Source organism: Microtus pennsylvanicus, chromosome 5, assembly GCF_037038515.1.
Source record: "Microtus pennsylvanicus isolate mMicPen1 chromosome 5, mMicPen1.hap1, whole genome shotgun sequence".
In the NCBI taxonomy this organism is placed as follows: Eukaryota; Metazoa; Chordata; class Mammalia; order Rodentia; family Cricetidae; genus Microtus; species Microtus pennsylvanicus.
In genome coordinates, this window is record NC_134583.1 from 42,426,839 (window position 1) to 42,452,858 (window position 26,020).

General features: G+C 52.5%; 1 protein-coding gene across 4 annotated transcripts in view; it reads left to right on the forward strand.

Moving 5' to 3' along the window:
- The first annotated feature begins 1,534 nt into the window (after window positions 1-1,534).
- The window catches only part of Arap1 (ArfGAP with RhoGAP domain, ankyrin repeat and PH domain 1), a 59,721-nt gene continuing 35,235 nt past the window's right edge, over window positions 1,535-26,020 (forward strand). For 2 of the 4 annotated variants that reach the window (XM_075971616.1, XM_075971619.1), the window contains exons 1-3: window positions 1,535-1,677; window positions 18,976-19,039; window positions 24,367-24,909. In XM_075971616.1, coding sequence (XP_075827731.1) covers window positions 24,404-24,909 — 506 coding nt within the window. In that variant the 5' untranslated portion in view covers window positions 1,535-1,677; window positions 18,976-19,039; window positions 24,367-24,403. Of the gene's footprint in view, window positions 1,678-13,035; window positions 13,082-13,873; window positions 14,083-18,975; window positions 19,040-24,366; window positions 24,910-26,020 lie in introns of those variants that run through there. The other 2 variants (XM_075971618.1, XM_075971617.1) reach the window with 2 other exon arrangements.

Here is a 26,020-nt window from a genome sequence, read left to right on the forward strand (position 1 = left end):
ATCGTGTTTCTGCTTGTGTAACTGCAGGATGGGGTCTGTTTCCTTTCCCCCTGTCCATTTGCACACTGACTTTGCTGGTCACAAAGGTGGTTGACTTGTTTCCCAGGGCTCTGTGAGGAGCTGGTCTGGCCAGAGGTCAGGTTTTTACTGTGTGACAGACTTCTGGTCCATTTTAGCTATGGACTATTGGGTCTGGCACACTCTCTGGCTCTTGTCATGGCAGAAGGAAGAGGAGGGACCCGTAGGTCAAAGGCAAGGGCTAAAGGCCTGAGAACTGAGGTAGGACAGTGTGCCCTGGAGGAGGAGGAGGAAGAAGAAGAGGAGGAGGAGGAGGAGGAGGAGGAGGAGGAGGAGGAGGAGGAGGAGGAGGAGGAGGAGGAGGAGGAGGAGTAGGAGTGGTGGGTGCTGGTGAGGTCACATCTCCACTGCACATAAAGGCACTTAGTGTTGAAGGTCTTAGACTGCTCTTGACAGGAATTGTGCCTCTTCTGACCAGGTGCCAGCCCTCACTAATGTTACCCCTGGCTGCTCTGAGCTCTAGAAGGAGGCCTGGGCTGTCTCTGCTGTCTGCGGCTCATCTGCTGCCCAAGGGATGTCCAGAGCCCCAGAGTGGCTCTGCTTGTCTCTGGTATCTTTGGCACCACAAGAACTTGAAGTCTGGAAGGAAGTACTTCCCAAATCTGACCCTGTTAATCTCTCCTGGAAATCCCTGGGGAAAACAGTCAGCTCAGAGGCAAGTTTTTCCCAGAGGAACAGTTTCTGTAGAGAGAGGCCGGGACAGGAGGCCCTATCACCTGGAAGGTTCCAGCTGTATCCATGCCACAATGGTCTGTAACTTTGAGAACACCCTGAAAAATTGCAGACTCATTTCCTAGCCGATAACCTAGGGCGATAGCTTTTACTGGTAAGCGAATGTGAGAACCGAGACCAGAGAGAACATGGAGGAGACTCTCTCTCTTCCTCCTTTTACGGCAAAGCCCTTGGCCCACCCTGCTGAGAGGTGTTCTTCCACATAGGCCCATTGTACTTATGGAAAAATGGAAGCCCAGCTAAGTTAAGGCCTCTGGTTTGGCTAGCGCCAGGACCCAGAAATACTTGTCAAGTCTGGGCGTTTCTCCTGGGTGGGGAGGAGGTGAGAAGCTGCCGGACTCTGGTGGGACACTTTGCCAGCACCCTCTGCAGGGAGATGTGGCCCTGGGGACAGCAGCAGGTGCAGGACTCCCAGGGAAAGTGGTCACCAGCCATGGCTGTCCCGCCTCCAATGGCCCCCTGTCCCCTAGATGTGTGTCTGTGTGTGTGTCTCCTCGCCCAGGGGTAGACTCACCAGAACAGGGGGGTCAGGCAAGACTCAAGGATCAGGACCGGTGGAGTCTCAGCAAGGGCGGGGTAGTAGTCAGGGGCCTCAAAGCCTTAGCAAGCTAGAAGGGCAAGGGAAAGACAAACCCGGCGGGCAAGTCGGTCCAGCTGACCGAGGACCTGGACTAGGCTGGGGGCGGGACCGGCAGGCTCCCTGCCCCTTCCCCGCCCTCCGGTCCCCGGAGTGTCACGTGGGGCGGGCGGAAGCGCCGGGCGAGGTGGGCGCGCCTGGACCGCTGCCGCGAGTTGGCAGCGGCCTCGTGTGACAGACGGTTCCGGGACCCCGGGTTCCCCGCGTGGAGTTCTCTTCGCTCAAAACAGGTCAGTTAGGTTGCTGGGCCTCCCAGTCGTCAGCTGTGGCTTGCACTGCCCCCATTCTTCAGAAGGGAATGGTGAGGCCTGGGGCACTTTCCCCGTGGTCATCTGGTGCGTTCTCCTGCCTGGGAATGATTCGGAGTGAGGTGGGGCCACCTCCGGAGGTGGAGGCGTCCGGCCAGGTCCAGAGGGACGGGGAGGGCGAGCTGGTTGACACGGCTTCCAGCCGGCAGCTCTTCTTCTTGCGGGCTCGCAGGCTGAAGGCTGCGGAGCCAGTCGCGTCGGGTGGCGTTGGTTTTTCCCACCTGAGAACTGAAGGCTCCCACCCGATCGACCGCGGACACGCCTTACGGCCTCGCAAAGCTGTAGGACTTTAGCCCTGAACCTGGGGCGTTGGTAACCTTGGGCAGGCTACTTCCGTCCTCTGCACCTCGAGTCTTCACCAGTTAATGGGGGCACAGTTTCTCTAGAGCCTACCTGGCCCAGTTGCAGGGAAAGCAGGGGTGTGATCGTTGAATGGGGTCAGGCTAGGAGTGGGTGGATGGGCTTAGAGCAGGGTTGCCGTGCATCTGCGGCGGCGGGGTGTGTGTTTGGTCTCAGATCTCCATAGGTAGGTTTGGTTGCTGGGTGATTAGGACACAGCACAGTAGGCTTCTGTCCTATGTTTCCCCTAAATCCGGTGCCCTGGGGAACCTTCCCTAATGCCCATAGTTGGGGTTCGAGGGTTCAGACTGAGCTTGGGAGGTAAGGATTTGACTGCTGCTGGGTCCCAGGGACCTTGATACTTGGAGAGCAGCGAATGCCATGGTAGGGGAAGCCTGACATCCTAGCACCATCATTACAGGGTAAAAGAAACTCAGCAGAACCCAGAGACAGGTGTGGACAGGTGCAGACCTGGGGAGGAGAGGATGCCTGGAGTGAGCTTTGGTAGTTAAGTGACTGTTTGCAAAAACTGACTGCCGGGTGTGAGCAAGAGCTTGTGGCAAGGAAGGGATTCTCTAACTTGATGAAAGGCGAGGAGGTGGGTGTGGCTGCGAGGGGTGGGAGGGAAGGGAAGGGTTTGCTAAGAACTAATCCTTGGGACTCACGGCCCGGGTTGGACTTTATTTGGACCCTGGCCTGGGACCCTGCTCCCCAATGGAATAGGGTACAAGTGAGATGTCCCAGGTAGGTTACTGATGTCTGTGAGGTGGAGGGAAGTGTTCCCAATGCTCCCAGGTTTCATTTGGACATTCAGGCCTCCTTACTTGGCCTCCATCCCTTGGGGTCCAGCCATACTTCTCCATCACAAATCAGCCTTTTTACAGAGGTCTCACAAGTTTGCTCCTCATCCAAATCCCCATGTTCTCTGAGATTTCGGGGTTCCGATGTGGCCTGCTGGCCTGGTTTTCAGTTCTGGGTATGGCAAGACTTGGGAAAGGTTGCCTTAGATGTCTGTGAAGATGACTGCAGGGTAAGACCAGCTAGGGATCTGCGTCTGGACTTTTAGTACTGTGTGACTTTCCACGGCTGAGGGGTGGGATGACAAGCCTGGCTTCCCATTCCAAGGACAACTGCTAAAGCAAGAGTCACGCCAGTGTGAATCCTGCCCTAGAGTCCTGGAGGAAGGGGCCCAGAGCACTGACAGCAGTGATGCCAATGCTGCCTAGGCCTCTGCCCGAGGGAGGGAGGGAGGAGTCTCTCCCATTCTCTAGGGCTTCTTCCCCACTCCACTCCCCCTTGACTGAGCTCAAAGCCAGCCGCCAATACCCAAACAAGTGGCCTCTGTTCCTAGAGGAGGGGGAAGGGAAGCAGGCCCTGGGCTCCAGGCCCGCCTGTCCAGCACTGACCCTGCCTCCCCCTTTTGCTCTGGGTCTTAACTCTTGGAAGCCTGGACTGGGTACTGGGCTGTTTGAGGTTGGTACCTCTTGCCCTACAACTGACCCATCTGTCTGTCTTGCTTCAGATTTCTGAGGAACTGACGGGATGTCTTCAGAGCAGTGTGTATGTGGGGTACGGCTGCTGCCAGTTCCTCTCGGCTCCTTCCAAGTTCATGAGGCCAGACTCAGACCCTCCAGAGACAGCATGAGGGGTCTGTGCCAGAGTGACCACCAGGTATCTGACCGTGAAGACGGGAGGTCCCAGAGTCCCCTCCATGCATATATATTCTCAGACTTACAGCTGACTCAAACGGACCCCCTTCTCAGCTAAGCCCCTAGAGTCCAACTGGGACTCTGGGAAGAACAGACCCTGCCCAAGGAGACAAATGTCTCTTAGATGATAATTCAGGTATGCTGTGGGGCCACAGTTCAGGGCTCCTCATCTGCAGCTTTCTTGTGAAATACCTGTCATCCTTTGGGTCATAAGTCAGAAAGAACAACTGTTCTATAATTAAGATTTCTGAGGCAGGTGTGGTGGCACACACCTTTAATCCTAGCGCTCAGGAAGCAGAGGCAGGCAGCTCTCTGAGCTCAAGGCCAGTCTTGGCTACACAGTGAGTTCCAGGACACCCAGGGCTACGTAGAGAAACCTTGTCTTGAAAAAACAAAAGTGTTCTATATCACAAGGGTAAAGTATCTGGGAAGGGATATGGAATTAAGTGACTAGTTCAATAACATTAATACTTCATCCAGGGCAACAAATGGTTATTAAGATAGGCATTGCAGCAATAGAAGCTGCTTTCTTGTCCATTCCCATTTTATAGGAGTGCGAAGTGAGGCTGAGAGGCAAGGTGATTTTCTAGGCCATTTCTTAGACTGGCGGGATCGCGGTATTCTCGCTGCTCACCGTGAGATCCTTGAGCATGGAGATTTCTGCAGACAGCAGATTCAAACCCTACCCTGGATTCCTCACTGCAATAACTGGTAGATTGGAGGGCTGCCAGGTCCCTGACATTGATGGTGATCAGTTTGGAGCAGGGATGCCTGCAGTTATTACACTTACTGGCCTAGTTGCATTGTCTTGGCTACCCCCACAACCCCAAGGCCCAGACCTAGGAAGGACACCTCCTGGAGGATTAATTTCCTGCCTGTCCCCCTGACTTTCCCTACCCTATTCTGCTGCTGAAGAGGGGAAGGTCTGTAGATGGTCGGCACCTGAAGAGACAGAACTGGGGCAGAGGTCCAGGCTAGGGCTCTGTGCATGCTCCCTCCCCTGCCTGAGACCTACTAAGGTCTGGGAAACCCTGATCCTCCTGCAGAGGCTGCCCACTACCTTCTCACAGGGCTTGAGTCTGTGTTGATAAACTAGGAACCAGCCCTCGGTATCTCTGGCATGTAGGGTGCTGGTGACTGGACAAACCTGGGAGGGTTTCTCAGTGTCTAGAGACCAAAATGAGTTCAGGTGTGTGGTGCTTAGGGCATCAGTGAGCCAGGGAAGGTACAGGGAATAGAGATCCATTTTGTACCCTCCCTCTGTGTATCTAATCTTCCTCTCCCTCCGGCCGGTCCTCTGACATCGTCTGGGGGTAGATGGCAGGAGCTGTCATCTGGAATCTTGCCTGGCCCCATGTCCTTTGGCCAGGCTGCGGGATGGGAATATGTGAATGAGTCCCCAGATCAGGACAGTTGAAAGCTGAACTGCTCTTGCTCTGCAGCCCCTGGTGCCAGGGTCTCCCCTCCTGGCACTGGTCTATCCAGACATTCTTTCCTTTCCTCCTCCTCTTCTCAGCCCCCCCCCCCCCCCGCCCCCATGAGCAGACAGTGCTAAGCTGAAGAAATAGAAATGTCTAGGTCCCAGCAGGGTGACTGTGCTCCAAGTGTGGCCTCTCCCATCTCTTCCCTCGCTCCCTCATCCATGTTAGCTGCCTGGTGAGAGTCTGCGTGAGTCTGTCCTTCACAGCCTTAGAGAGTTGAGGGGCCGGGCCGGTTTGCTATGCAGTTTTTCCCCAAAGCTGAGATACCAGGGGACTACAAAGCTGGGGTTTGGGGTGGGTCACCTGGAATTGACACTAAACCTTCTGCCACACTGTGGCCACAATGAGGTCTACAGAACGTTGTGGGTTATTCAGTGGCTCTGACTCCCTCCTGGCCTCCAGGCTCCTGCGACCACACATGCCCGCTGCTTCCCGTTCTCAAATCCACAGTACCAGCCCTGGGTCCCCGTGATAGCACGCAGCCTAGGAGTCCTGTGATAGAGGGCTTCGGAGGTGGGGCTTCTTCAGGGGTGGGGCTTCAGGGGGTGGGGCCACTGACGACACTCATGGAAGAGAAGCCCCATGAACACAGGGTGCAGTTGAGGGGAACCGGAATTAGGGGCTGGAAGGATCGTAGAGCCAGGTCAAGGGTTGCTCCGTGGACATCGGAAACAGCATGAAGGGTGGCTCAGCAGACCCAGGTCAAGTCTGCAGAAGATCAGGGTCTGGACAGCCCTCCAGAGAGGGGTGGTGGCCAGAGGCCTGAGTCAGGGAGACTGAGGAGACATGCTGTCATGCCTTTGGGTGCAGGAAGCTGGGCCTTGGCCAGTGGGCCTTGGGTTTTTACTACACCGGTTGGGGCCTGCCCCTGTAGAAGGAGACCTGTACCTTATCGTATATAGACTTTCCCAGAAGACCCTCTGGCTGAAAAGCTCCTTGGTGGGGGATGGGGTACACTCTGTCATTGGGCTTAGCATTTAGTGTTCCAGGGGTTGCGGCAGGTGGAGCCCTCCTCTATATCCATGACGTGTGAGCCCGACTAGACTCACAGCCCCCTGACTGTCCGCCCTAGTGAGCACCTTCAGTGGGCTGCCTTGTAGTTTTGTAACTAAGATGCCAGTCCTGACAGGAAGAAAGGGGAGCCCTCCCTGAAGGACAGAGCTGGGAGGGTCCTGCTTGCTTAGTGAAGGGGTGCCAGGGTATCAGCTGATAGTCTCCCTCCCCATCAGAGTGGAGTGCGCCTCCCCCTGCCTCTTCCTCTGCTCTAAAGATGACCCATTGAGCCTAGGGACATCCAGGGACTGGACCAGAACATACACTTACCTGTCTGTACTGCCTGTGGCCTGAAAACCCACATTTTTGGGTCTGGAGAGATAGCGCAATGATTTAAAGCTCTGGCTGCTCTTCCAGAGGACCCAAGTTCGATTCCCAGCACCTCCAAGGTGGCTTGCCACTGTCTGTAATTGTAGTTCCAGGAAATCTGATGTTCTCTTCTCAGCCTCTGAGTGGTAGACAGACATACATTTAAGCAAAACACAGATAACATAAAATGAAGATAAAACCCTCATTTAGGACTAGGGCTGTAACTCATTTGGTAGAGTGTTTGTCCAGCATGCTCTGGACTCTAGGTTCAATCCTCAGGGCAGCAAAACCAGTATGGTAAGATTTCTGTAATCCCAGCCCTTGGTAGGTGGAGGCAGGAGAATCAGAATTTTAAGGTTGGGATGAAGAGATGGATCAGTGGGCAAAACACTTGCCTTGTAAGTGGGAAGACCAGATTTTGTATCACTAGAACCCTCGACAGTGACACATTCACCTTTAATTCCTGCCCTCCCATGGGAAGATGGGAGGCAAAGATGGAAGAATCCAGAAGCTCGAGGGCTGGCCCATGCAGCAGAGAGCAGCCAGGGACCCTTTCTCCAACAAGGCGAATGGGACGGTGAAGAGCAGCATCTGAGGTTGACCTCTGACCTCCACACATGTGCCATGGCGTGCGTCCCTACACTCAAAACACAAGCATGCACCATGCATACGGAAAGACGTCTAAGGTCATCATCAGCTACATAGGAAGTCTGAGGCTAGCTTGGACTGTTGAGACCACGTTTCAGTCAATCAAACAAGAATCCCTGCCCCACCCCTTATTTCTCAGTGCCGCTCGGCCCACTTGCAGGGCTTTGCTCCGGTATTTCTAGCATCACCTGAAGGGAGTCAGAAAGCTCAGGCTGTGGACTTGCTGAGTCCTGCTCCTGCCCTGCCCTGCGGCCCTGCTTAGGCCGTTGTTCTCTCAGAGTCTCTTCTGGAACCCGGGAGAGCTGGATAAGGCACTGCCTGGTGTGTTAGGAGCAGGTGGTCAGGATCTGGGGAGTGATGGGAACTTAGTGCAGGAGGTAGAACTCTGGCGGGCACCAACAGAATGTGGTGGGAAGGCCGCTGCCCCGCAGTGTGACCTGGGTTCCTGTGGTCCATGCCCATCCAGCTAGGAGCTTTACTGGGGGCCACCTTTGAGACATAGGGGAATTGGAGCCTGCCCCCATCTGGGTTGAGTGAGAGAGAGTGTATGAGGTGACTGTGACCTGGGAGCTGGGGAAGCTGGGGAGAGGGAGCTGTGTAAACCCAGGTCTGGGAGGAAACATGGCTGTCGGGAAACAGCAGTAAAGGAAATGAGGGCTGGGGTCTGAGTCGCCTACGCAGTGGGTGACTGTGGAGGGTGGGGGCAAGGCAGGTGAGGAGGGTGCTGGGCTCAGATTTGGGAGCCAGGTGTTGGCTACTGTTAGGACCTGTTCGGCTGTGGACAGCGTAAGTGGTGTGAGCCAGCATCTCTCCTGTGTGTGAGCTCCCCAGCAGGAAGTGTCTGGGCAGCTCCACTTGGGAAGACAGGTTGGGACAGCTACAGAAGGCTCCAGGAACCCCAGAACCTTATGTCTGAGAGATTCTTAAACGTGGACTTCACAGCTGCCTTACCCAACTTTCCTCTCTGCCATCTCACCAGGTGGCTCCTGTTCTTAGCCTAGACATCTGTAGATCCTGCCGTGCCCACGCTGTCCCAGGGCTGGGTATGTGTGTGGTGTGTCTTCGTTCTGGGGCTGAGGGAGGTGATTGCTAAAGACCAAACACTGGGGGGAAATACAAACAAACAAACAACCCAACACCCCCTCTTTCTGCCTGCCACCGCCGCTCCCCCCCCCAAAAAAGGAAAAAAATTCATAGTACAGAAAACAAGGAAGCAGTCTCAGAGTGGCTGTGAATTCCCAGGGCTAGAGAGATGACTCAATTGATCAAGTACCTGGTGTGTATTCACGAGGACCTGAGTTGGGATCTCCAGCATGTAAAAGGCTGCTGCTCCAGCACTGGGTAGGAGGAGCTTCAGGTTCAGCTAGACCCTCTCTCAGAAAATGAGGGGAGTGACTGAGGAAGACAGTTGGTGCAACTCTGGCCTCCACATGCACACATCAAATGTGACAGACCCCTTCTGTCTATGAGTGCTCGGCTACTGGTTACTCACCATTGTCTGGACAGTACAGATCAGTGTCTTTTTATTTACTTTAGTTTTTGTGTTTTCCTGGCTGTCCTGGAACTCAGGTCCCACGCCTCTGCATACACACCACTGCCCAACTACAGGTGAGTGTCTTCAAGGCCTTGCACAGCCTGCATACACTCGCTTTCTCTTTCCTTTCTGCCCTTCCTGTGTCCTCCTTTGGCCTGTCCATTTTCACATACATTATCCCTTCTGAGGAGATCAGAGCGGGGAGGAGGGCCCGGAGAGATGACTCAGCATTTAAGAGCACTGACTGCTCTTCCAAAGGACCTGGGTTCAATTCCTACCACCTACATGGTAGCTAACAACTGTCTGTAACTCCAAGATCTACTGACACCCTCACACAGACATACATGCAGGCAAAACACCATAAAATAAAAACAAATAAATTATTAAGAGTGGACAGAGGGACCTGGGAAGCCCTTGACTCAGATTCTGACTTTTGTGTCTCCTTGAGTGAGTTACTTCACCTCCTCGGGGCTTAGTTTACTCATCTATAAAGTGGGTTACACCACCTGCTTTCTAGGGGGCGAGGGTTGTGGGTAGGGCATGCAGCGTGGTGGGGGGTTGTTTGTTGGACAGTGGGACTCCAGTCTTTGAATGCTCTGTGAAGGAAGACTGGTGTAGAGCAGAGAGGATAGGACTTCACCCCACCTCCCACCCTCACCAGCCCTGCCCGCCACTTAACCCTCTGATCTTCTCCTGTATCTCAGCTTTCACTTTCGGGAGCCTCTCTGTTCCAGGAGAACTTCTAAGAAAATGGCAGGTCTGGGTCTCTATTTCCTGGGGTCACCAGTTCTGGGTACAGAGAGCCAGAGTCCCTTCCTTATGGGCGGGTTGCCCAGCTCTCCCCTCCCCGACCAGTCATTGCTGGTGGTCAGCCTCCAGGGTACATGTTGTAGATCCTACTACGTAAGCGTGGATGACCCTGATCTGTCCCCTCATGCTGCCTGTGATCTTGTGGTCATTTCTATGCCCGTCCTCCCTCCTGTGGTCAGTGGCTTCCTGTTTCTACCCCATTTAGTCTCTCGGTCCCCTGGTGGGGGTGCAGCAGTCACAGGAGGATCTTCCTGGAATCGTGCTGTGGCACCTTGGGCCACACTTTGCTCAGTCCCTGCACTTGTAGGGGCAGGAAACCCCAGTCCCAAGGAAAGCTCTGCTATAACGGGGTGGGGGCTAGGCCAATGCTCAGCTGCCCAGTGTTAGCATGGGGCAGCCTTGGGTGTATGCTGATGGGGAAGGCTGAAATCCAGGGACTGTGGGGCACAAAAAGGGGGCAGTTAGGAGACCAGCTCTGTTGGTCCAGGGGCTCTGGGCTGTGCTATGGGGGTGGAGCAGTGGAGGAGGAGGGAGGCAGGGGCAGAGACACGATAGGGTCCAGCCAAGGGCTGTGGTTATGGCTCTGACAGAGGCCTTACGTAGTAGGGGCCTGGGTTCCACTTCTAGCAAAAGCACAAAGGCCTGGGAAGTATTGAGGGAGCATGAATGGGAAACCTACCCGTAGGGAATGGCTAGGAATAGGAGTGAGCCCATTATGGGTCATGCAGGTCTGAGAGGAACACTTTGCAGCTCTTTGTCACACGCTGAAACTAGCCCTTTGACTTCCAGCTTTCTGCATTTGCAAGTGAGAGGGTTATACCTCTTCCCTGTGTGACCTGCTTCTGGGTGGGGCTTGGGCATGGGGCTCTGGCTTGAGGTTTGAGCCTGAGATGGGTCACATGCTGTCTTAGGGGACAAACCAAGGGTCCCTAGAGTCTGGGGTTCGCTAATGGGCCAGCCTCTGTGCTTCCTTGTGGAGACTTAGCAGGCCCAACCTCACTGTGCAAGATGGGGCAGGAGGGGATGTGAATCTCCGTTAGGCCAGAGGGCCCAGGATAGTCGCAAGTTCATTTATGACAGTTCCGCTAGCAGTCTCTCTATATATTGCAGGGTGTGGTGGCTCACTTCTGTAATTCCAGTACTCAGGAGGAATTACAGGTTTGATATCAATCTGGCAAACATTAAATTCCAGGCAAACCAGAGTTGCTTATAAGAAGATCTGTCTCAAAATAACAAGAACAAATATTTTTAAAAAAGAAAAGAAAAGAAAATCAAGTCTGACTGTGTTTTATTTAAAATCACTAAGGATGAGGTTACGTTGTATTTGGTACTGAGAACAAGCTGCCGTGACTCTCACCTTTTGTTTTTTACTTTAAATTTTATTTATTATGACGTGTGTGTGTGTGTGTGTGTGTGTGTGTGTGCATGATGATCCATGGGGGAGGTACAGACACCTCAGGGTCGCGCGGAGGTCGGACGACAACTTTACTGAATCAATTCTTTCCTTCCACCTTCACGAGAGTTCTAGGAATGAAACTTGCGTCAGCAGGCTTCGCTGGATGAGCACCTTTGCCTGTTGTCTGAGCCGTCTTGCCTAGCAGTGCTGGGATTACAGGCGCATGCTGCTGCCACACTTAGCTTTATGTGGGTTCTAGGGATTCGAACTCAGGCCCTGACACTTACGTGATAAGTGCTTTACCCGCTGAGCCATCTCCTCAGCCCTCTTTGTTTTTGAGACTGGATGCTAGCTCAAGCTGGCCTCCGACTCTTGGTTCTCCTGACTCAGTTTACCACTGTGCCCAGTCCTGAATTCAATTCTAGTGATTTAAAATACACACATCACAGTTGGGGATGTAGCTCTTTTGCTAGAACACTTGCCCACCATGCTTGCCGTCCTGGGTGTCTTCAGCTTTCCGTAAACTGGACATGGTGGTGTGTGGAGATAGGATTTGAAGTTCAGGGCCACATAATAAATTTGAGGCCAGCCTAGGACACATGACACCTGTCTCAGGAAAGAAAAGCATGCCATCTCCCTCTGGCCTTCTACTAAAAGGGAATCAGACCAAGACTCCAGTGTGCCAGGCAGTAAGTGCTCTACCGCTGACCTCACCCCCAGCCCTGTTCTAATGGTAGAAGCAGTAACACAGTTTTCAAACCTTTTAACAACGCAGACATGAGATTTATAGAAAGTCTTTCAAGATGGTGACGGGAGGGTGGGGCTGTAGCTCAGTGGCTCGGTGGTAGAGCATTTGCCTAGCGTGTGCAAGTTCCTGAGTTAAGACCCCAGCAGTATACACATGTGAGTATATGCACAGTTAGTTATGACCAGGGACTGTCCGCTGCCCTCTTGACATTAGCTTAATGCTATAAGAAGGTTGTGAAAATGTAGAGCCTTTCTCCAGATCCTCTGTGTACTATCCGAGGATTCCTGGGGGAGGGCATGGGGAAAGCCAGGAGGGAAAGGACCAGTTCCCAGCCTGTCCTACATCGGCCAAGCTGCGTCGGGGGTCCTGGGGAAAGAGGCACCCTTTGTGTAAGGGCCCCACCTAAATTAGGGTTTAAGGGGAGCAGCGGGGAGCTGGTGAGTTCTGTGTGTTGGAGTGTGGAGTACCTGAGGTATAGGCCCGTGGTGGAAGTGAGTTCCTTGTAGCAGAGGTGTCTGGGACAACACCCCTCAGAGGACGTCCTTGGAGTTGGGGTGACAGACCCACTGGTGGCTCAGGAACCTAAGAATACTAGGTATTGTGTATCTTTACTAGAACCCGGCCACAAGCCCAAACACCAAGTCCAGTCAGGGCCAGTCATGGCCTAGGACTGGGGACAGGAAGTGACCGCCTTAGCTGAGGAGGAGTGAGCAGAAGATGAAACCCTGGCCATCTAGGTTCCCAGCTCTCCATAGAGGGCAAACTTTGGCCTAGGGTGGGATATCCACAGGGTTTAGGGCAGGCGGCAGAGCAAGGTTGGGTTAGGCTTGCAATTGGAATTGCCTTGCATCCAAGGTAGGGATGGGGGCCAAGCTGGGAGCCCCCTGGGAGGCACAGTCATACTCAAGACCACCAGAAAACAGGCCTCAGCCCAGATGGATTGACAAAATGTTTTGGAGTCCTGGAGAGTCAGCAGGGCAAACACAGCTGGGAGGAGCCCTCATGCAGCCTGCACGCCGTAGCAGCGGTGCCTGAGAGGCAGGAAATAACTTCTTGGTCCAGGGGTCCATTTTGCTGTGCACCGCCCCCCCCCACGCCATTGCTGCCTTGACTCAGAGGGAGTTAGCTTGGCACAGTTGGGGGTTACTTCTGCACCCTCTGAACTGGGAGCCCAGCCCCCACCCAGTTCCTCATAGCTACAGGAAGTATCTCCAAAGCTTCTTGCCTGCTAGTGGAAGCTCACAGTCCTGCAGACACCCCGGCGAGCAGCTGGAGCCTAGGACGGTGGCTATGCCATAGGTATTACCTGGCATGGGTGGGGTGGGTGTTGGGCATGTCAGGGTTTTACGGAAGTTGTGCAGAACTGTTGGGCAGTTGTGTGTGGGTTCTGGGGCAGTTGTGTGGAGTTCTGGGGCAGTTGTTTGGGGTTCTGGGGCAGTTGTGTGGGATTCTGGGCTTTTGTGTAGGGTTCTGGGACAGTTGTGTGGGGGTTCTGGGGCAGTTGTGTGGGGTTCTGGGGCAGTTGTGTGGACTTGAGTTGTTGATATGAGTGTGGGTCCTATAGGCAGAAGGCAGCTCTGTCCAGTAGCTGCTGGGTGAACGGCAGGCCTTAGGCCCTAGGGAGCTAAGGAGGCAGGCACAGGTGTGCTTGTGTTGTGCTGTGGGGTGTGGTTTGTAGATCCAGGTGAGTGTGTGGCTGTGGTTCCTGTGGAGAAAGAGCTGAAGGGCTTCTTGAGGGCTGGACATTGGGGGTCCCTGTTCACCTGAATGGTTAGGGGGAAACCTGGAGTCTTGGGGCAAGGGTGGGACTGCAGAAGGGAGGGAGGGAAGGAGAGCTAGGGCCGCAGAGAGGCCTGGGACGGCCTTACCTTTCCCCTCTGTCCAGGGCTTAGTCTTACCTCGAACCTGGAGCAGAGTCCTATGTAAGGGGACTTGTTCACCAGCCTCCAGAGCTCGGAGTGGGAGGAGCCAGGACCTTTAAGGTTGTGCCGACTGCCTGAGTCACTTGCAAATCAGAATGCAAAGAAGACAAGGGGAGGCCTCCAGAGAGGGGCACACCCACGGGGCCAGCAGGCTCGAACCTCTGGGGTGCCTCTCTTCCTTCCTCACTAGACTGTCTCATCTCCAGTGTACTTGGGCCTTTTCTGCATGATCCCTGGGTCTTGTACATTCAGTTCCCTTCGCCCGGTCACCCGGACAGTGTCCTTCCGTCTCCACCCGGCCAGGCGCAGGGTAGGAGGGCTTTGGAAGCCTTCCTGCTTGTCTCACAGAGCCTCTGTGGGCTGCAGCGGGGGACTTGGGTAAGTGTCCACCTTACCCATGTGACATGGGGTAGAACCCAGGTCTTGGGATCACTGTAAGAGCTAAGGGGACAGAGATGGGAATCTGGGAGGGGCTGGGCTGACAGTGACTCTTGGCAGAGGAAAGGAAGTCAAGGTTGTGGGCTGCCTTACAGGGCTGTCTTACTGGGCTGCCTTACGGGGCTGTCTTACTGGGCTGCCTTACGGGGGTGTCTTACTGGGCTGCCTTATGGGGCTGCCTTCCTGGTGCCTTACTGGGCTGCCTTCCTGGGCTGCCTTACAGGGCTGTCTTACAGGGCTGCCTTACGGGGCTGTCTTACTGGGCTGCCTTATGGGGCTGCCTTCCTGGGCTGCCTTACAGGGCTGTCTTACTGGGCTGCCTTCCTGATGCCTTCCTGGTGCCTTCCTGGGCTGTCTTACTGGGCTGCCTTCCTGGTGTCTTGCTGGGCTGCCTTGCTGGTTGGTGAAGTTGACGTCACTAGTCACTAGTGGGTAGGCACACCAAGCGGGGCCAGGAATGGACAGTGAGTTCAAACCCTGCCTTGGATTGAGCTGATAAGGTCACTAAAAGGGTGAAAGCTTTGGCTCCAGCAAGAGGGAATCAAGCCAGATCTGAGGAAGGACTGGCTGGCAAGGATCAACGATTTCAGACGATTCTTTCTTCTGAAGTGGGACTAAATTTCCTGAGCTCCACTATGGATGGTGGGTTGGGAAGAGGGGCAGACTTGGGCTGTCACAGAAGATGCTGAAGGCGAGATTCAGGCGGACCCTCACAGAGCAATCAAGGAGAGCAGGCAGAAGCATAGTGGCCAAGGGCACTTTTGGAGAACTTTGTGGAGGAGGTGGCCTGGAGAGGGGCCAGGATGGTTGATTTACTCATTGTAAGCTTTGGGGGCTCCCCTATTTCAGGCTTGGGCTGATGTAGGAAATGACACAGGAGTTGTGGATGGGACTGGAGCTTGAGGTATGTCACTGAGCATTTGAGCAAGTCACTTCCTCTCTGTGGTGTCTGTTTCTTCATCCGTAGTGGCCTGGCCCAACTGCAGCAAATGACAGGCTTGAGGAGCCCCAGGGCACAGAGAGCCCCATTAACTGTGGCAGCAGGTGGCAGGTCTCAGTACTGAAAGGAAGAGCAGAAATGGGATGGGGGAGGCTGTGCAAACCTGGTTGGGTCAGGGTGTGAACCTTCACCTGTGGCTGCGCTATTGTTAGGCGGTGATGCGTCCTCAGCAGGGTCTCTGGTCCCCAGAGAGTGACTGCAGAGCAGGGGAGGGCTGGGTGCCAAATCGCTCTACCATAGAGGTGTGTGAAAACCCAATCAGGCGGTGATGGCACAGGCCTTTAATCCCAGCACTTGGGAGGCAGAGACAGGCGGATCTCTGTGAGTTTGAGCCCAGCCTGGTCCTACAAAGCGAGTTTCAGAACAGTTAAACAGAGAAACCCTGTCTCAAAAAACAAAAGCAAAACAAAAAAGAGTGAAAACCCACGTCAAGAAGCCATGATGAACAAAACATAAAATACTATGATTTTTCAGTAAAGAAAGGATGGCGTTCCCAGTGATTAACTCAGACTTCTGTCAGTGACAGTCACCGCTGGGAAGAACTCTGACCTTGCCTGGTCAGGGCCCCAGACTGTGGTTCCCAGGTGGCAGTGTCCTGGAGGCTTCTGGGTTATGCTTCCAGCTTCTTGAGTAGCACTGTCCCCAAGGCTATCAGCACCCAGTCCCCAGGTCTCTGACCTTGACCAGTGCCCTTTAGTACTGGAATAGGAACTTGAGAGAGGCCAGACTCATCTCAGGGAGAGCAGTGGGTTCCTGTTTCCCAGCCTTAGCCTGCTTAGCAATGAGTTAGGACCATCACCATTCCTCAGTCAGCTGACCTCAACAGGTACTCCTTTATACCATAAGACCTTTGCTTTGGCAGCATGGCTAAGAGAATGGGGGAGAGCCTGGCCAAGAGGGAGTAGGGAGCACGGCCGAGAGTGGGGAGCACAACCGAGAATGGGGAGCACAACCGAGAATGGGGAGCACAACCGAGAGTGGGGAGCACAGCCGAGAGTGGGGAGCACAGATGAGAGTGGAGAGTTGCTTTGCCCAATAGACAGTACAAGAGCTGGTTGGAAATATGGTTCCATGATTAAAATGCTTGCCGTACAAGGCTAATAACCTGAATTGAGATCTGCAGAACCCAGGCAAAAAGCCGGCCACGTGGGTTGGTTACATAGCTCAGTGAGTCAAGGTTCCTGCCCTGCCCCCATCTGACAGCCTGAATTCAGGTTGCACGCGGTGGATGGAGAGAACAGACTCTTGCAAGTTGTTCTCTGAGTATGTATGCAGGTGTGCGTGTGTGCACAAATACAGCAAATAAACCTGGATAGAGTAGTGCATGTGTGTGCTGCCCTGCTCCACCAGAGGTGGGAGGGAGAGACAGGAGACACATGCCCAGGGCTGATCTCTGAGCTCAGCACATGCATCATGGCACGCATGTGCACATGCTCACACGTCACGCACATGCGTGAGTGCAAGAGAAGGCGTATTGGCACACTTCCGTCATCCCAGCATTCAGGAGCCTCAGTGGCATGTGCAAGGCCCTGGGTTTGATCCCGGGCAAAACAAAGCAATGATTTATGAGCAGTGGATTTTAACATTTGCCGACATGTATGTGCGTGTATTACTTGTGTGCCTGGTACCTGAGGAGACAAGAAGAGGGCACTGAGTTCCCTGGAACTGGAGCTGGCAGGTATTGTGAACCACCGTTTGGGTGCTGGAAACTGCACCCAGGTCTTCTGTAAGGGCAGCAGGTGCCATAACAGCTGAGTCATCTGTCTTGCCCATTTTTAAAGTTTTAAATATCATCATTATCATTGTCATCACCACAATGTTGTTCTGTAGCCCAGGCTGACTTCAAACTTACTGTGGACCCAAAGTCAGTGAATTCTTAATCCTCTTGCCTCTACATCCCATGTGCTAGGATTCCAGGTGTGTGCTACCATTCCTGGCTTCACGTTGCTTTAGTGGTATTTTAAACCTAAATATCCCCAATATTCATCATGCAATCAGTAAAAAGACGTTGAGGTATTTTATACATTCTTTTTTTTCACTCTCTTCAGAATACCATATGTTCAGAATTCAGTGCTCCTCATTTTGGGGCCATGTTCAAAGCCGTGGATGGCTGTGCCAGCTACTGTATCGAACAGGGTGGGCCTAGATTTGTGATTGCTGAGACTGCTCCTTTGTATTCTTTTTTCCTTAAAGTCTCTGGAGTTATTACGGGGTGATTTGTGCCTTGCAGGTCATGGAAAGAACAAATGAATTCAAATGCAGGGACACCAGGCGTGTGCAGTCCTGGCTGTCCTGGAGCTCACTCTGCCTCCTGAGTGCTGGGGTTAAAGATGTACGCCACCATCACCCTGCACTGCCATTCAGGCCAACACTTCCCCCAGAGTTCCAGTTAATGAACATTTGTTTAGAGGCTGGAGGTGTGGCTCGTAGTTAATAGCACCGGCTGCTCTTTCAGAGGACCTGAGTCCAGGCACCCACATAAAGACTCACAACTGTCCATGACTCCAGCCTCAGGAGATCTGACACCCTCCTCTTCCCTCCTTTAGCACTGCATACATGCATGCGAAATACCTATGCACATAAAATCAATAACATCTTTAAAATTTTGTCTCAATGGGTTGGAGAGATGGCTCAGAGGTTAAGAGCACTGCCTGCTCTTTCAAAGGTCCTGAGTTCAATTCCCAGCAACCACATGGTGGCTCACAACCATCTATAATGAGATCTGGTGCCCTCTTCTGGCATGCAAGCATACATGGAAGGAATGTTGTATACATAATAAATAAATCTTAAAAAAAAATTTGTCTCAAAAATGCTCCCTTTAAAACCCCATCCCCAGGAGACAGCTCTGTAAAGCGCCACGGAAGCCTGAGGACCTGGGCTCCATTCCTGCCCACCTAGCAAGCTTGGGGGCGGGGCACAGTGCAGGAGGGTGACCCTTGACCTCAGCACACTGCATGCTGTGGCACCAGCACCCTCACAGACCGTGTACTTGCAGAAACACCCACAGAACCCACATTCCCATAGAGTGCCCTATTTTTTGCTTGTTTGGTTTTTGTGGAAGGTGTTACTTTGTTTGGTTTTTGAGACAGGGTCAGCTCCATAGCCGAGGCTAGCCTGGTACTTGCTTTGTTGTCTAAGGTGGCAGTTCTCCCGCCTAAGCCTACCAAGTACTGGAATTCAGATGGGCACCCCTGGCTCAGTGTCCCTGCTTTAACTGTGTTCTAAGGAGTGGCCATACATGAAAGGTCCTGAGTGTGGACCCCAGCAGTTCCTAAAGCCCTGCCCTAACTTGGCTCTGGGCCCCAGGGAGGGGTCTGCACATTCCATTGTGTTCACAACCCCACCCTCAGAGAGCCTGGGCCTTCGGAGGCTAGCCTGGTCTCTCTTCCCTTGGGAATCCCCTATTGGCTCATTGTCCTCGTCTTTCTAGTCCCGTGTCCGTGCCCCTCTGTCTCAGCCTGTTCTGTGGTCCTCAGATTGGTGGAGAGAGCCTTGTGTTCCTGTGTCCCTAGCTCTCCGGTCAGGAAAGCACCTGGTCCAAGGAGCACATCCTACCTGCTTGTCTCCCTCCCTGGTGCAGTCTCTTAGCAAGATTCCCCACAGGAGTCCTACCTCGTGAATCTCCCTCACCTTCTCCTGGAAGGCCTTTCTGGGAAGTGTCCTGGTGCCCTGGAGCCTCCCCTCTGCCTACTCCATCTCTCTTCACCCCTCCTGTGTCTGCTTTCTTGCCCCATCTTTGTTTGCTCCTCCCTTCTAGTCCTCTGCCTTTCCCTGTCGTCCTCCCCCTACCATCACTTGCCTCACGGATTCTCTCCACACCTGTCTCCCTGCAGAACCATGAGGAGCCCCTGGGAATAAAAACAACCTCTCTGGAGGCCCCAGTGTACTTGGTGGCAGGTAAGTGGGGAGCTGGGATCCTGAGGTGGGAGTTTCGCGGAGCCTGAGACCTGGGGTTTTATATTCTGTTTTGGGGATCTGGGATTGTGGTCAGAAGATGAAGCCTGAGAACTTGGAAAAGCCTCCACGAGGGGCTCCGAGAGGAGAGGCCTGGGCCCCAGGCTGGTTTGCTGGGTGCCAAGTGATGGGTGTTTCCTCCTTGCTTGTTGAGTTTTGGTCTCTTTCCCATTCCTACACATTCTGGTGCCCTGGCTTGTGTATGGAGGTCAGAAGACACCTTGCAAGAGTCTGTCTTGCCTTCCACCCTAGTGATTGAACTCAGCACCTTTATACTCTGTGCCCCACATTCTCTTGAAATAGGATTTGTTTTGTGGGGTTTGTGACACAAAAAGAAGGATCTAGAAGGATCCTGTCTCCCCAGATGCCATTTATCCCCTAATGTAGCTTCTTGTTTATCTATTCACATGTGTGTTCATATTTCTTAGCCAAGATGTTTATATAATATTGCTCTGCACCTTGCCTTTATGATTAAACATATTTTGCTTGTTTGTTTTTCAAGACAGGGTTTCTCTGTATAGTCCTGGCTGTCCTGGAACTGCTCTGTAGACAAGGCTGGACTCAAACTCAGAGATCCGCCTGCCTCTGCCTCCCGAGTGCTGGGATTAAAGGCGTGCGCTACGACTGCCCGGCTTAGATAAACTTTAGAGCTAGTCTATTTTCAGTTTGGAAATTGCTTTCAGTTCAACCCTGGAAGACTTTCCTTCTTTGTACTGTTATATGATTGAGGGCCACTGTACCCAAGAATTCCAAATGTCTCTCTGTTGAATGACTAGTCCTCTAAAACTCACATAAAACATTAGGTGATGGAATACATAAGGTGAATCTTCCTCCTCACCAAGGTAGTGTACCAGGGAAGCTAAAGTTTTGTGTTCAAGGCCATTCTAGGATTCAGAGAGGGGCCTGAGCAATATATGTGCAAGGTTATATGTTCTGTGAATTTTTCAAAAATAAGACATTCCTGTTTTCTTTCTTTCTTTTCTTTTCTTTTTTTCTTTTTTTTTTTTTTTAGGTTTTTCAAGACAGGGTTCCTCTGTAGCTTTGTACTAGCTCTTGTAGACCATACTGGCCTTGAACTCTCAGAGATTCGCCTGCCTCTGCCTCCCAAGTGCTGGCATTAAAGGCGTGCGTCACCACCACCCGGAGACATTCTTGTTTTCTTATTCCCCAAAAGATCATCCAAATGACACAAGCCCTATGAGCTGGCCCTGTTTCCTCATGCCTCCTCAGCCCTTAACTTCCTTCATTTGAGGCGTTCTCTGGTGTGGCCTTGTCTCCTGTCTCTGTGGAGGTGCATCTAAGCATTTAGCCAAGTGAACACACTCATCCCGCCATTTAACTTGCCGTTACTGTTGTTGGTTTTTCTTGTTTGTAGAAGGCAGGATGTTATAATCCTGTTCTGAACATTTTCCTGCTCATGTAACAAGGTCATTTGTGCCGGTGTAGAAGGATCTTCCTCCTTTTCATAACTACTATGTATTCTATTGCGTGACTACCCCATAATTTAGTCATTCCCAGCTGACGGACATTTTGGTTCTTTCCATTTTCTGTAATTCACACAGTTTGGTAGCTGATAACCATTTATAGATGTTGCTTTGGATGGGTGCCAGTCACACTGCAGGGTAAATACCTGTATTTGTGTTTGACCCAGTGTGGCTAGGTCAAAGGGCAGCAGCAGAGGGACTCTCCTAGTGACTGTGACATTGTCCCCTACCCATGACCGCGGTGTGACTTTCAGGTTGTTCGTATTGGCAGTGTGATGGATGGAAGGCACGGTTTGACTTTTGTATTCTATTGAGTTCCTTGTCCTGTATTTAAAGGCTGTGTGTGTGTGTTCCTTCCTCTGGACTTCTCTGTTCAGATTATTCCGCATTACCCCCATAATTCTCTCTCTTAGTTTGGAGTCTGTTGCTGTAATAACCACCATGACCAAGAACAACTTGGGGAAGCAAGGGTCTGTTTTATCTCACAGCTTACATCACAACAGGAAGTCAGGGCAGGAACTCAAGGCAGCAACTGGAGGCAGGAACTGATGCAGAGGCCTTGGAGGAGAGCCAATTACTGGCTGGCTTCTCATGGCTTGCTCAGCCTGCTTTCTAGTAGAACCCAGCACCACCTGCTCTGGAGTGGCATGGCTCACGGTGGCCTGGGCCGGCTCACACCAATCTGTTGGAGGCAGTTCCTTAACTGACATCCCTTTTCCTAGTGGCTCTAGCTTGTGTCAGGTTTGACAAAAAACTAAAAGATGTGCTCACATTTGTGTGTTCAGTTGCCCATTTGTGTTCTCTCTCTCTCTCTCTCTCTCTCTCTCTCTCTCTCTCTCTCTCTCGTAATACAGCTAATTTCAAGTAGCTCAGGTTGACTTCCTGAATGCTGGGACGACAGCACTATATTCAGGTGTCTCAGCTTTTAGAAGTATGGAGTAGGACACACCTCCTGGGGGGGTCATATCTCCCATTTTGTTCATAATGGGCTCTGCCATGCAGAGTTCCTTAGTTTCTATGACATTTAACCACAAAGACAGACTGGAAGAGTTGTAGGGAGTGACTGGGGATGTGGCTGAGTGCATAAGAGTGTTCAATTCATGCGTAAAACACTAGGTTCAATTCTCAGTGCTGCGTAGTAGGGTGCGATGGTGCAGGCCTGTAACTGGGAGCTGGAGGAAGACATCTGAAGTTCAAGGTCATATGCATTTGAGAATTAATCCTTTTGTGATTAATTAATCCTTTTATCCTTTTGTGATACCGCCTGTTCAGAACGTATGTCTTCCTATTGTACTAATAGGTCATTTTATTCGTGTGTGGATGTTTTGTTTGCACTTTTGTCTGTGCACTGGGTGTGCCTGTGTGTATTTGAAGAGGCCAGATAAAGACATCGGATCTCCAGGGACTGGAGTTACAGACCACTGTGAGCCACCATGTGGGTGCTGGGAATCAAACCTGGGTCCTTTGGGATAGCAGCCAATACTCTTAACCACCAAACAACTTCTCCAGCCCCACATCTAGGCCTTTTAAAAATCCCTCAGTAACACCTCAAGCTTTTTATTCATGTAGGTTTTCTACCTCCCTGCCTACCTTCTTCTCTTGTGTGAGAAAATTTTTAACCTTTACCATGCCCTTCTGTCCCTGGCTGTTGTCTTCCTCTGGCTGGGGATCAGCCCAGCCCCGGCCCCAGGCTTCGTCACCACTCCGAGGTGTGCATGTTTCTCATGTTCATTCTTGTTTTTTCTGTTCTGTGAGACTGTTGTGAGTACTTTCATCCTGTTTCCCACCTGATTACTACACAGAACTATTGGTTTTTGTTGTATTAACTTTGAGCCCAGTGATTATACTGAATTCTTCTATTAGTGTTAGTAACAGTGACTCAGTTAAACTGCTTGGGCTCCCATCTCAAAATTCATATTAGTAACTATGGGTAGTTTATCTGTCTTGATTTTTTTAAAATATTTATTTATTATGTATACAATATTCTGTCTGTGTGTATGCTGCAGGCCAGAAGAGGGCACCAGACCCCATTACAGATGGTTATGAGCCACCATGTGGTTGCCGGGACCTTTGGAAGAGCAGGCAGTACTCTTAACCTCTGAGCCATCTCTCCAGCCTTCTGTCTTGATTTTTTTAAAATTTATTTATTTCTCTCTCTTTCAAGACAGGGTTTCTCTTTGTAGCCCTGGCTGACCTGGAACTCTGTAGATCCAGCTGGCCTCGAACTTGGAGATTCACCTGCCTCTGCCTTCCAAGTGCTGGGGTCAAAGGTGTGCGCCACCACCTGGCCTGATCTATATTTTCAACCTCTTGCTTGTCTGTGAGGCCTAGAACTCTCCGAGCAACGTGATAATAAACACAGGAATTAAGTGGACATCTCTGTCTTGTCCCTGACTGTAATGGGAATTATTTTCAAGGCTTTATTTTGATTTATGTCTATGTGTGTGCATTCCTGCTTGCTAGTATGTGCCCCCCTCCCCATGTACGCAAGCGCCTTCAGAAGGCACACAAGGACGGGAGAAGGCACACAAGGACGGGAGAAGGCACACAAGGACGGGAGAAGGCACACAAGGACACGAGATTCCCTGGAACTAGAGTTACAGGTAGTTGTACGCCCTCCAGCACGGCTGCTGGTAACCTCTGAGCCATGTCTCCAGTCCCTGTAATTGGAACTTTATATTATTTTGTGATTATATGAGGTTTGTTTAAGGAATATCTGTCTGTTAAGTGGGCTCAGTGCTGGACACTCGTCCATGCTGTGAGGTGACCAGGTGGCTGCGTCCCTTGCATCTCTTAGTCTCTCTGTCTTTCTTTCTTGGACTCTTGAGTTCTTGGTGTGTATGTGGGTTCCCATTGTCCGGTGTTCGGCTGTTGATGACCGAGTTGTACACGAACAAATGACTGTTTCTCCCTCCCTCCTCCCTCTCCCTCTCTCTGCCTCGGTGGCAGGAGAGGATATTGCACAGAAGGCCAGGATGCAGAGGCTTTTTCCCCTCAGGAACTTTTCTTGAGAGACATGGACGGGACATGGAGTATGCGGAGAGGCCCACAGTGGGTCCATTTCCCCTACATGCTCACTGAGCCTCCAGACCTGGCCCTCCCCTGGGGACAGGTGTCTCAGAGGGATTGGACCCTGTAGTCTTGCAGATGAGTGGGGTGGAGTGTTTTGCCCAGTCCCAACGTGTCATCTTCAGCAGTAGCTGAACCTGTAGATTGGGGGTGTGATGGCTGGAGAGGACATGATATGCTAAGAAACCTTGAGCTAGAAGCCAGGGGCACGGGGACCCTCAGAGGTGGAGAACCGGGCTATCCAGTCAGGCCTGGCAGTGCTTGGCTTTGTGTGGTTTATGAGCACAGGGTGGATGGGCCAGAATAGAACTCAGCTTGGGTATGGTGGTGCTTACCAATAATCCCATTGCTCAGAAAGCTGAGACAGGAGGATTGAGTTAAGTTTCAGGCTAACCTGGGCTACGTAGTGAGCTTAGGCTCATTGAAGGTCAGTGCCGTAGAGACACATAGCAAAACCCTGTCCCCAAACACCAAAGCCACCAACAACATAAGAACAGAATTTGAGTTCATGACATGGTGGGGTCTGGGGATTTCAGATTTCAGCATTCCAGGCGGATTGCAGTTTCTGGGATTTAGGGCTTTAGATTTGGGTCTTTTGGAATTCCGTATTTGAGATTATGACATTCAGAATCATGACTGGCACAGCATGGAGGCTCACTGAGGAGCACTGCTGGTCATGGCTCCTGGGTGGCTCCTCACCTGTGACCTCTGTTTCAGGTCTGAGCCTGGCCCTGGGCCTCTGCTTGCGGAAGCCATGGCGGAGAGCAGCGACGTCTCTCTGTCGGTAGCCGAGTGGCTTCGGGCGCTGCACCTGGAGCAGTACACGGCACTCTTTGAGAAGCATGGACTGATGTGGGCCGCCGAATGCCAAGGCCTCAGTGATACCAGCCTGTTGGACATGGGCATGCACCTCCCTGGCCACCGCCGCCGTATCCTGGCTGGTCTGCTCCGTGCCCGTGCACCACCCGCCCCTGTGCCTCGCCCTGCCCCGCGGCCTGTGCCCATGAAGCGACACATCTTTCGTTCACCACCTGTGCCCATCACTCCGCCTGAACCGCCGCCCACAGCTGGAGATGAGGGGCTTCCTGCTGCTCCACCGATTCCGCCCCGAAGGAGCTGCCTCCCACCTGCCTGCTTCACTCCGCCATCCACAGCTCCCCCGGACCCTGCGCTGCCTCCACTGCCTGCCAAGCGGCACTCTGCAGAACTGAGTGTTCCTCCCGTACCTCCTCGTACCGGACCCCCCTACCCACAGGCCAGGTAAGGGTCTTGGGGTGTAGAAGGTCAGGGCTGGAGGAATGACTGACTGCTAGTGGGGACACAGCTTAGGGAGTAGGGAGCAGGGCAGAGAGGGCCGAGGTGTGGGCCCGAGGATGGCCAGGACTCAAGGATATCTGGATATGTGCGGAGCGGGTCGGGGAGCCTCAGTGGCCCCCGGGTGTCTATTCCACCACACCGTCTGAGTTCATTGGGTCACCTGGCCTGGGATCTGTGTGTACCCTGGCACTAGGAGGTGATGTGTGGAGAACCCTGAAGCCTGGGGTGATGCTCAGGTGTGGGGGTGGGTCGTGCTTCTCTCCATCATACTCCTCTTCCCACCCAATCCCAGGACCTCTCTGAGCCTCAGCCAGCTCTCCCTCTCCTCTTCTTCAGAATTCCTTCTCCTCTCCCTGGCTCCTCTACCCCTGTTTTCCTGAGCTTTTTTTCTCTTTCCATGGACATTCAGCTTATTCTTCCTTTAGCTGTTTGCTTGGTGCCAGTGGAGAAGTCTCTAAAGACAGGGTTGCTGCTGTGTGTTTCAGGCTAATGACATTCCGACATTTTGAACTCCGTTGGATTTTTTGGAAGGATGTTCTGAGAGAGGTCTCTTGCCCTTATCACTGCTGGACAGTGTTGGGGGATTCTGTTGATCCCTTCAGCAAGCCTTCTGTGGAAGGTGGGCATTGTGTTCTGACTGAGCAGGTGACTAGAGGCTTAGGGCTGGCTGGGTCCGTGAAGAAACACACTGTGGCGAATGTCTGTGAGGTGTCCTCCATCTAGAGAGGAGCATTGAGTCAAGGGACCTTCTGGGCCAAGCCAGGTTTAAGGTTATGATCAGGTTTAATTTGATGGAAATTAGAGATCTCATGGGCTAGAAATTCATGGTTCTTGGTGCTGTTGCCCCCTCTAGTGGCCACCCTTCTGCATGCAGGCGAACCATTTATTTGAGAGAGCTGGAATTCAGAGTACCCTAAACTCACCACTCCACACCCCTTCTCTCCTTCCTTCTCCCCAAGCAGGGCCACCCTCTGGAGATGTTTTGGGAATGGAGAGGCCTTCATAAGAGGCTGATAGGAAGAATTCAGCTGGGAGAGGATTTTAGCTTTATAGA